This window comes from Nicotiana sylvestris, chromosome 4 (assembly GCF_000393655.2).
Source record: "Nicotiana sylvestris chromosome 4, ASM39365v2, whole genome shotgun sequence".
Taxonomy (NCBI): Eukaryota; Viridiplantae; Streptophyta; class Magnoliopsida; order Solanales; family Solanaceae; genus Nicotiana; species Nicotiana sylvestris.
Genome location: NC_091060.1, coordinates 32,552,158 through 32,563,686, shown reverse-complemented (window position 1 = coordinate 32,563,686; position 11,529 = coordinate 32,552,158). Strand labels below are relative to the sequence as shown.

General features: G+C 43.5%; 1 protein-coding gene across 1 annotated transcript; it reads left to right on the top strand.

Annotated features, from left to right (window-relative positions):
- The first annotated feature begins 4,226 nt into the window (after positions 1 to 4,226).
- Positions 4,227 to 11,134, top strand: LOC138889396 (uncharacterized). The gene is made up of 8 exons (XM_070172700.1): positions 4,227 to 4,381; positions 5,707 to 5,812; positions 6,349 to 6,663; positions 6,835 to 7,067; positions 7,112 to 7,178; positions 7,267 to 7,401; positions 7,689 to 8,035; positions 10,993 to 11,134. The coding sequence occupies exons 1-8, from the start codon at positions 4,227 to 4,229 to the stop codon at positions 11,132 to 11,134; spliced, it is 1,500 nt and encodes a 499-aa protein (XP_070028801.1).
- Positions 11,135 to 11,529: the final 395 nt, after the last annotated feature.

The window sequence follows — 11,529 nt, the reverse complement described above, 5'->3', positions numbered from 1 at the left end:
GATAGCCTTGTCCAAAGTCCACTGGGTTTCCTTGGAACCCAAACGGACATTACCACATTCTATGCATTTATTTGGAGAACTAAATGCTGATTATGCCAATTATTGATAGTTAAATAGTCGAGTCCGGTGGGGGTAAGGGCCTAACGCTTTTGTTTTGCAGAAATGAGGCACGAAGTCCCCAGATTCGGCATGGTCACCAACATCCACCCGAAATTTCTAAATTGGTGGGAAGACCTGCATTCCAGTGATCAGTCCCTCGTCCGAAAATACTTGGGAAATTTACCTTCCCTTCTGGAAATCCAACCCAATAACAAAATTATTGAAGCTGCCACCATGTTCTGGGATTGCGATAGGTCTTTGTTTTGCTTCGGGGAGATTGAGATGACACCCCTACTAGAGGAAATAGGAGGACTGACTGGTATACCATGGGAGACTCCGGGTTTGTTAATGCCAGAGAATCGCAAAGGTAGAGGTTTTCTCAAGATGATGGGTCTAAAGAAGAATCCGAATTTAACTTGCCTGAAGGAGTCATACATTCCCTTTGATTATTTGTACGAGAGGTACAGTCACAGCAAATCCTACCGTACCTATCCTGATGAGTTTTCCCTTACGTCATTAGGACATATCCATCGAAGGCTCTTCGTCTTTATGTTCTGCTTTTTGGGGATGATATTATTTCCTATGAAGAAGGCTAGGATCCATACCAGACTAGCCATGGTCTCCAAGACCTTAATGGAGGGAATTGGGGGGCAACCATTCAGCATAGTGCCCACGATTATTGCAGAGATGTACCAAGCCCTAGAAAAGTGTCAACAAGGAGCCCCACACTTCGAGGGCTGCAACTTGCTACTCCAACTCTGGCTCATAGAGCATCTTCAAAGAGGTGAATATCGGCAAGAGATTCAGCATAGAGAATGTGACGATCATATAACCTTCTATCAACCAAGGCGAATGAACTACATGCCCAACATGTTTGCTCAGCCAGGAGATGCCAAGGGGTGGGTGGAGCTGTTTGAAAATCTAACTGAGGATCAAGTACAATGGATGTTCGAGTGGTTCCCTACTAAAGAGTTCATCGCCCGATCCAGGGACGCTCTATTTCTGATACTGATCGGTTTGAGGGGAACCTACCCTTATGTCCCTCTCCGAGTTATGAGACAGGCTGGTAGGAAATAGGTTGTACCAAGGGTCGACAAGATAAGTCACTTCTGGCCCGACTTCCAAGCTAATGACAGTCCTTATAAGTGCCAAGCTCAGCATATGTGGCATTGCAAGATCATCATGGGGAGAGATATTATCGAGCCCGATAGATACCATGCTGGCTGTACACCATACTATTCAGGCTGGCTGGAAGATAATCACAATGGTCTGGGCCAACCCGGGTTTGTTCAAGGTCACAGAATCATCGATGAAAGGGCAGAAGCACAGGTCAAGTACAACCAACTGTGCAAGAGGATTCAGGAATGTGAAAGCGAGCACCGGGAGATACAAGAAGCCAACCAAAAACTGATTGAAGTATGGAAAGACATGACTGTTAGTGCCAACAAGCGATTAGGATACTTGGAGCGGGGTTTAGTGGAGCTGGAAAGAAAGTTTCTCAAAAGGATCGAGGACTGACTGCCAGAATGTTGAGGGAAACGAAGGTGGACACCTGGCCAGAGCCTACTTACTCCTGGGACTTCGTGAGCTGGTGAAGCTGTTCGATGGAGCCAAAGATGCCGAGTCTGGGGAAGGTCCTTCTGGGACCAATTAGTTAGGATTCCTTTTCTTTTACTTTAAATGTAATAAGTCCAACAGCCAGTAGTGACATTTTATCTTATGCTATTTTCATGTCGTTTTTGGGATTCGCCTTATTTTTATCAATAAAATGAGGCATTTAGCATTATAAGTTCTCCAAATCAACTTATTGCTAGGCCTACCTCGGGCATAACAAGGATACCAAATTAGGACACAATTTATATTCTCGCACTATGTGTTTAAATATCGCAACATCTTTTCCTTATAATCCGCACTAACTTGCTACCTTTTTTGTTTTTACTTTTGTTTTATTCCCCTCCCCCAAAGGTTAGTTCGTGCACTCTGGCATCGTCATCATACTCCACAAGATCCAAGGGCCCTCCACCCGCTCCTCCTCCTAGTCCCGTCAGAAATAGGAACAAGGAAAAATGGAAGATTTGAGTAACATCAGAAAGGAAAACTCGATTGAACGGGTAGAAATCACTCAGGGTACTCATGTCTCCAAAGAAGGTGCATCCCAACTCGAGCAGAAACTGCTGAAATTTCAGGAGGAACTTGATCAAGTATAGAATTTGGCAAGCTTGTCGTTTTCCCTCACCACCCCAGATGTCAACTTTACTAACACTCAAAACCCCACACCTCCACAAAACATCCCGAAACCACAAAACCATCCCGCTCCCCATCACCACTGTAACACTTGCCACACTTCCAACAACACCCCGCTACTCATCCCTGAACCACTGAACTCCGCAAATGATCATCTCCACACTTACCATAACACCCCCATCTATGTGGAAACCATGCCACCCTCTACCCAACCTATCTCAAGCACACCCGAGTCTGATGATAAAGACTCCCTTATCAGGAACCTGGCCGAAAACTCAAGAAGTTGACTAGCCAAGTTCAGGGTGTTGAAGGAAGCAAGGGAATCGAGGGATTGAACTACGAAGACCTCTGCATACAACCAGATGTCGAACTGCCCGAGGGGTACAAACCTCCTAAGTTCGAAATATTTGATGGTATAGGGGATCCCAGAGTCCATTTAAGGACATACTGCGACAAGCTGGTCGGAGTAGGGAAGGACGAAAAGATTCGCATGAAGCTTTTTATGAGAAGTCTGAAAGGAGATGCTCTGTCTTGGTACATTAGCCAAGACCCGAAGAAGTGGTCGAATTGGGTAATTATGGCGTTCGATTTCATGGACAGTTTCAGGTTTAACACGGAGAATGTGCTAGATATGTTCTACATCCAGAACCTAAAGAAGAAACCCACAGAAACTTTCTGCGAGTATGCCACTCGTTGGAGATCAGAGGCTGCTAAGGTCAGATCGGCTTTAGAAGAAAAACAGGTTTTTCGTCCGCGCTCAAGATCCACAGTACTACGAAAGGTTGATGCTGATTGAAAGCTAGAAATTTTCCGACATCATCAAACTGGGGGAGAGGATCGAGGAAGGTATCAAAAGTGGCATTGTCACAAACCTTGAAGCTTTGCAGGCTACCAACAAGGCTCTACAGTCTGGTGGAACGTCTAGGAAAAGGGACGTAAGTGCCGTGATAGTTGCATAGAGAACAAAATCCCCAATCAAATACCGAACCTACCCAATACCTCTACTCACATAACAACCTACCCCAAATTACCAAACACCCTCGCCCTCTTACCAAGCTCCACCACCTACTTACCAATCACCTCCACCACCCACATATCAACCTACTTCACCCAGATACTCCCAACTCGCACACGTCTACCAAGCCTACAATACCCAACAAGCCCACTATCAATCACCTCCTCCTAGCTAAAACTTTCCTAGACCCCGACCAAATTTCGACCGCAAACCTCCCAAACAGTATACCGCCATTGCCGAACAAATTGACCAGCTGTATAAAAGGCTCAAAGCTGTTGGTTATGTCACCCTTATCCCTGCCATAACCGCCGAAAACCCCTCCCAATGGGTCAACCCAAACAAAACTTGTGCATATCATTCCGGCATGAAAGGGCATACCATTGATGAGTGCCGCTCTCTGAAGGATAAGATCCAAGCTTTGATTGACAACAAGATCATCGTGGCAAAAGAGCCTGCCCCAAACATCCGCAGCAACCCTCTACTAGACCACAAGGGTGAAGGCGTTCACATGATTGAGATAGAGGATGATTGGGACCACAAAGGATCGATCGGATTAATCGCAGAGGGTGACGAGCCAAAGAAATCAACAGTCACCCTTAACCTGATTGTTGTCCAGATTCAGCCTTCTGGGGACGCCGAGGTGAATATGTCTGTACCACTTGAGTTTGAAGCACTACCCCCTACAAAGATGCCAACACCAATTGAGGTCGAGTTTGGGTCCCCAAAGACACCTGTACCATTTGAGGTCATTGTATTACCTTCCAAAGCAAGGGTGCCCATTCTGGTATCAATGACAACCATAACATCATTCCACAAAAAAGCCATACCATGAGATTACACAATCGAGGCAAGAAGGAAAGGGGAAACCATGTTCAAAGAAGCAATTGCAGCACAGGGTATGACAAGGACCGACAGGGTTTATACTCCAGAACACTTGGCTGAGTCGAGTAAGCAGGCATCTGGACGGCCAGCCATCACTAAAGCTGGTTTCGACGACCTCTGGAGGAAGATACAGGCCAAAGAGTATTCAGTCATTGATCAGTTGAACAAAACGCCAGCCCATATCTCTATCTTAGCTCTGCTACAAAGCTCTGACACATATAAGAATGCCTTATTGAAGGTGCTGAGTGAGGCATATGTACCAAGAAACATCACCGGAGGAGAAATGGCAAATATGGTGGGACAGGTATTGGAGAGTCACAAAATCACTTTTCATGAAGATGAGTTACCACCAGAAGGGCTGAGCCATAACAAGGCATTGCACATCACCGTGCAATACGAGGATTATTTTATCACCAGGGTCCTGATCGATGGAGGGTCCAGCCTCAACATTTGTCCACTGGTAACACTCAGAACATTAGGGAAAGGGCTGCATGAGATCAAAGATGGGGCCATTAACGTCAAAGCCTTCGACGGTTCCCAAAGGTCCAATATTAGGGAAATCATCCTGTGTTTACAGATGGGGCCTACTTGGTTTGATGTCGACTTTTAAGTAATAGACGTGCCGGCATCTTACAACTTGCTCTTGGGATGACCATGGATTCATGCCGCTGGAGCTGTAGCATCAACCCTACATCAGGCAGTGAAATTTGAGTGGAATCACCAAGAGGTGATCATCCACGGCGACAATAGCAATCCTATATACAGTCGCCAGACCATCCCAGCGATCGGAGGAAGAAGGAAGATAGGCGGAGAAACCTATCACCACATCGAGCGAGTCAACGCCGTTGACAAGGATAAATAGTGGGACAACAAAATCGAAAGCATATTGAACTGGTGCGGATATGAGCCAGGCAAGGGACTTGGCAAGAACCTACAAGGGATTGCTAAGCCTGTCAAGCTGAAGAAACATGGTACCAACTTCGGTCTGGGATACGAGTACACCTGGAAAGAGTTCAATGAATGGTCGTCGCTATGGCGTGGGCCTTATTATCCACTAGAGCACACGATACCTTGCTTGGAGCAGATCTTCCAGCCAACTGATGTTATATATGGGTCAAAAGAAGAGGAAGCACTGGTAGCAATGAGGGATTTGTTTTGGAAGAGGATGACATGGATTGATGTGTCATTTTCAAGGAGTAGGGGGAGGAAGGCCCTTCCATACAAGCCATGAGCCGATGAGCATGCCTAAATAATTGGTCCATCAGAACCACCAGAGCCCGGAAAGCCTCGGGGTAGCAAGGCTGAACAAGCATCATGCACTATTTTTTCATTTTGACTTTCCTTTTGCCTTTTAATTTCTCAATAAGATCTTCAATTTTCAAAACAATTATGGAATTTTTCAAAGCATTTCGATTTTTCTTATGAATCTTACTCTTATTACTTTCTCTCATTTACTTTATTTACAGTATTACTATTACTTATCTTGATGAACCAACGACTGTGACATGTAACGAGACAACACGAAAAACAGACTCAGAGGAAGATTATATACCAGAAGAGGTTGTTAAAGAGGTTGAGGATTTTGAGAACAGACCTAAGTCCAACCTGAACGAGACCGAGATTGTTAACTTGGGAGATGCAAAAAATATCAAAAAAACTCAGATCAACGTTCATTTGTCACCGTCAGAAAAGGAAGAATACACAAAATTTTCGAAGGAATATGAGGACATATTCGCTGGTCATATGATGACATGATTGGTTTGAGCACATCTATTGTGGCCCACAAGCTGACAACTGATCCGACATGCCCACCGGTAAAGCAGAAGCTCAGGAAGTTCAAGCCTGACATGAGTTTGAAAATCAAGGAAGAAGTCACCAAACAAGTCAAAGCTAAGGTTCTTAGAGTAGTAGAGTATCCAACATGGTTAGCCAACATCGTGCCAGTACCAAAGAAGGACGAGAAGGTCAGAGTCTGTGTTGACTACCGGGACCTCAACCGGGCCAGTCCCAAAGACGACTTCCCCTTACCAAACATACATATTCTAATTGAAAATTGTGCCAAGCACGAGCTGCAGTCGTTTGTTGATTGTTTTGCTGAGTATCATCAGATCTGGATGGATGAAGAAGATGCTGAGAAAATGGCCTTCATTACGCCATGGGGAATGTACTGTTACAAGATGATGTCGTTTAGATTAATGAATGTTGGGTCCACCTACATGAGGGCCATGACTACCATTTTCCATGATATGATACACAAGGAGATCAAAGTATATGTAGATGATGTCATCATCAAGTCCAAGAAATCTACTGATCACATGGAATATTTGAGGAAGTTATTCAATAAACTAAGAAGGTACCATTTAAAGCTGAATCCCGCAAAATGTGCATTTGGGGTTCCTGCCGGAAAACTACTTGGGTTCATTGTGAATCGCCGAGGAATAGAACTGGATCCGTCAAAGGTCAAAGCCATTCAAGAGTTGCCACCACAAAAGAACAAGAAGGACGTAATGAGTTTCTTGGGAAGACCCAACTACATCAGCCGGTTCATAGCTCAATCTACTGTCATCTGTGAGCCAATTTTTAATATGTTGAAGAAGGACGCCACTGCCAAGTGGACTGATGACTATCAAAAAGCCTTCGACAGAATCAAGGAGTATCTGTCCACACTGCCAGTCTTGGTCCCGCCCGAGCTGGGCAGACCTCTATTGCTCTACCTTGCAGTATTGGATGGAGCATTCGGTTGTGTTCTGGGACAATATGATGAAACAGGAAGGAAGCAGCAGGCCATATATTATCTCAGCAAGAAGTTCACCCCATACAAGGCCTGGTATTCGCTGTTGGAACGCACCTATTGTGCTTTGATTTGGGCAGCTCAGAAGTTAAGGCACTATTTCTGTACCTATACTGCGTATCTCATATCAAGGATGGATCTGTTGAAGTATATCTTTCAGAAGCCCATGCCCACTGGCAAGCTAGCCAAGTGGCAAATCCTGCTGAGTGAATTTGACATTGTCTACGTGACTCAGAAAGCGATCAAGGGACAGGCTTTGGCAGATCATCTTGCCGAGAATCCCGTGGACGGAGAATACAAATCCTTAAAGATGTATTTTCCTGACGAGGAGGTGTCCTTTATAGGAGAGACATTGCAGAATCCTATGATGGTTCGAGAATGTTTTTCGACGGAGTAGCAAATTTCAAAGGAGTTGACATAGGAGCAGTTCTAGTATCGGAAACCAGTCAACATTATCCGGTGTCCTCCAAACTCAGGTTCCCGTGCACCAACAACATGGACGAGTACGAATCTTGCATTTTAGGACTCAAGATGGCCATTGACATGAACATCCAAGAGTTGCTAGTAATCGGGGATTCAGACTTGCTTATACATCAGGTCCGAGAAGAATGGGCAACCAAGAACTCCAAGATACTCCCTTATCTGTATCATGTACAGGAGTTGAGAAAGATATTCACAAAGATAGAATTCCAGCATGTTCCCAGAGTCCAGAATGAGTTTGTCGATGGATTGGCTAAGCTGTCCTCTATGATACAACATCCAGATAAGAACTTCATTGATCCTATTCCGGTGAAGATTCATGATTATCCAGCCTACTGTGCTCATGTCGAGGAAGAAGCGGACGGAAAACCTTGGTTTCATGATATCAAGGAATACCTGGTAAAAGGAGAATACCCAAAGCTTGCCAACACCACTCAGAAGCGCACACTTCGGAGGTTATCTAACAATTTCTTCCACAGCGGAGGAATACTGTATAGGAGGACTCCTGATTTGGGATTATTAAGGTGTGTCGACGCAAGGGAAACATCCAGGCTACTAGAGGAAATCCATGATAGGACCTGCGGTCCATATATGAACGGTTTTGTCTTAGCTAAGAAGATACTCCATGCTAGTTATTTTTGGATGACTATGAAAATGGATTGCGTCTAGTATGTCCGAAAGTGCCATCGCTGTCAGATACATGCAGACATGATAAATGCGCCCCCAAAATAAGCTTAATGCAGCAAGCCGTGGTCGTTCGCCGCTTGGGGAATGGATGTCATCGGACCTATCGAGCCCACCGCATCAAATGGACACAGGTTCATTCTAGTGGCAATTGATTATTTCACCAAATGGGTTGAAGCAGCATCATACAAAGCAGTGACTAAGAAAGTTGTGGTAGACTTTGTCCGTGACCACATCATTTGTCAATTCGGTATCCCAGAATCAATCATTACTGATAATGGTTCCAATCTCAACAGTGACTTGATGAAGGCTATCACACCTCCTTTTTTACCTACCCCCCCCCCCCCCGCGAAGGAGTGTATAAGGGAGTTTTTCCAATTAAAGGACAATCGAAACGAGATTTGTTAATTTAAAGATTCAGAGTCGCCACTTGGGATAATTTATGGTGTTCCAAATCACCGGTTAGAATCTCGAATCGAGGAAAATATTGACTCTGTATTACAGTCCTCGAGCCAGAAATCCAGGTAAGGAATTTTGTTAACCTGGGAGAAGGTGTTAGGCACTCCCGAATTCCGTGGTTCTAGCACGGTCGCTTAACAATTTATACTTGGCTTAAATTATCTAATTACGTGTTTAGAAACTACATGCATTTTACCTTTGCCACTTTTAATTACGTGATTTACTCGTACTTAAAGAATTATCGAGTTACGCATACATATACCCTTTTATTGTCACTCATGCCTATTTTTATTTCCCTCCCCTTTTTTTCATTTTATTCTCTTCTTTTGGTTGTGGTCGAATCTTATGAAGATTGCTTATGTATCATGACCTTGCATGAATCAAACCGAGCGTAGTTCTGATGGACACAATTATTTATTATTTTTAACAAACGAAACAGTACAAAGACAAAAATGACATTACATTTGGACAACACTTTAAGAAAATGGTTTAAAAGACACAACATGGGCTTAAACTAAAACATGACTATTATATGAAAAGTTCCAACAACTATGACTACGCTTCACTCCACAATCTTTTGCTTTTAACCACTGGAACATCTGCTCATGGTGGGTCTTGACCCGGCTGACCTCCTAGTGTATGGTACATCCTCTCTAACTCCATTGCAAGATGACGGGCAAAAGTAGGTGCATGCTCTAGAAACCTTTCATAATCCATCCCTTGGTAGTTCAAGTAACTTTGAGAAGTATAAACGGCCAAATCATGGATTTGTGCTCTGAAGTCTTGGAGATTTTGGTCTTGGTTTTACAGTCGATGTTGGCGAGTGGTGGCTATATCTCTTATGTGGTCATCGCGATCTAAAGTTGACTCCAATTGAGCTCGAAGTCTGGCTTGATCGAGTCTTGCCTGTGCTCTTTCTCTATGATGCGTGCTGATGTTCTCTATTGTACCTTCTCATTTCTTCCAACTGTGCATGGAGTTGAGCTTCTGAATGTATCCAATGGTCCTTCTCTCTCTCTTAAATTGAGCCATTTCTTCTTCGAATCTCATTACTTGGCGTTCCTTACTAGATTTGGCTTCCTCATTTAACTGTAAGATTTTTTCCTTAGCTTTGTCTAAGGCTTTTTCAGTCTTTATCAAAATGGAGTCAAAATCTTGCATTTTTCCCATCAGATTGGCAATGATTTTCTGATCTTCTAACTTCTCACTAGCGCTTCAGAGGCTTTCTTCATCAGTTGAAACTGAGCGTGGAGAGTTTTATTCTCGCTAATCAGACTCTTCTTTTCACCTTCTGCTTCCTGTGCTTGTTAGTCTTTCTCCAAATTGAGGTCCCTTAGGCTTTCTTCTAAGGCATGAATAGTTGCTTTGTACCCCTTTTCCTTTTCTCCCCAAGCCAACCGTTCTTGGATTTTGTCATCAAAGGCTTGAACATGCGGTCTTTTTAAGGGCCTTCTAGGATCAGGTTCTGGTGCATCATCCACGCAGGATCTTTTCTCAAACCACCTAGCATAAGCTGGATTTATCTCACCTTTCACAGGATCTGAATTTGGGTATCATCTTTCAAGTATCGACAACTATTCCAAATCTGCTAGATTAAAGCCTCAAGGAGAGGGTCTTCGGGGTGTAGCTCAATCACTTGCACACTCAAATCTTCATCATCAGGCACCACTTGGTATCTCCCTAGCTGTCTTAGAACTCTCTGTGGCGCATACGGCTGGACGCTTCTTAAACCCAATAACAGCAAATAACTCTTCAAGGTTGACATGTGTATCACCTCTCTTACCGGGAGCCATCCCAAAGTCCACTCAATTTTACTCGCCATTAAAGATCTTAAATGGGATATCCAGGCTTCCACCCCTTCTGGAGATTTATAATCTTTTATTCTATCTTCATAACTCTCGATGAAATTGTCCTTGCTTGGACCATACTGCATGAACTTAGGGTGATGTCAGAGATGTTCAATCAACCACATTTGCAACAAAATATTGCAACCTTCGAAGAATTTTGCCCTGGATTTACACAAAGTCAACGCCCGATAAATGTCTGAGAGAATGATCGGGGCAAGAGTGTGATGTTCTTTGGTAGTGAGGACTTGTACGACTCTGGCTATGCGAATATCAATCGTCCGCTCTTTATTTGGGAAGACCATGATTCCTAGAAAAGCTACCATGAAAGCGGAGCGTCGGTGAATCTGCCAGGTGTCCTTGTTTTGTTTGTTAGTAAGGCCCTTTTCATGAATTTTAAATCCATCCGGCTTTCCAAACCTTGAATATAGGAAGTTGAAAGAACAACACCCTTTGACAACGTTGCTTTTTCTGATTTGATTACTGATATTCAGAAGATCAAAGAATCAGTGTACTGAGGGAGCCTTTGGGAATATAAGATTCTGGTTTCTCAAATCTCTGTCAAAATCGGAATATCCAGCTATTTCGTCTTATGTGGGAGTAAGCTCGAAATCAGAGAAGCGAAAGACATTGTGAACAGGGTCCCAAAAAGTCACTACTGCTGTAATCAAATCATCGCGTGGTTTAACTTTCATAATATCTGTGAGAACTCCCAAATACTTAATGACCCATTTCTGACCATCTCCTCCTAACTCATGCCACCACATCTGAAGCCGAAATAGAAACTCATCTACATCTGTGAACGGTGAGTTTTGGATGGTGCTCATTTTGTACCTGTGAGTGATCTTAATTTAAAAAAAAAAACAAAATCAAGACTCATTTTGAAGAAAAAAAAATTCATATATATAAAAAACAACACTTCGATGAAGAAGATTTAAAGGCTGTGTTTATTAGCCGGCAAATTTTTATTTTTTTTTTCAAAAAAAAAAAGAAAAAAAATGACCAAAGGCGGTTGTCCTTGCAAAAACAGC

Coding starts and splice junctions, on each gene's coding strand:
- LOC138889396 (XM_070172700.1), top strand. CDS start 4,227: ATGTTCAAAGAAGCAATTGCAGCACAGGGTATGACAAGGACCGACAGG. Junction 5,813..6,348: donor CAGAAGAGGTTGTTAAAGAG/GTTGAGGATTTT, acceptor GAGTATCATCAG/ATCTGGATGGATGAAGAAGA. Junction 6,664..6,834: donor GAAAACTACTTGGGTTCATT/GTGAATCGCCGA, acceptor AATATGTTGAAG/AAGGACGCCACTGCCAAGTG.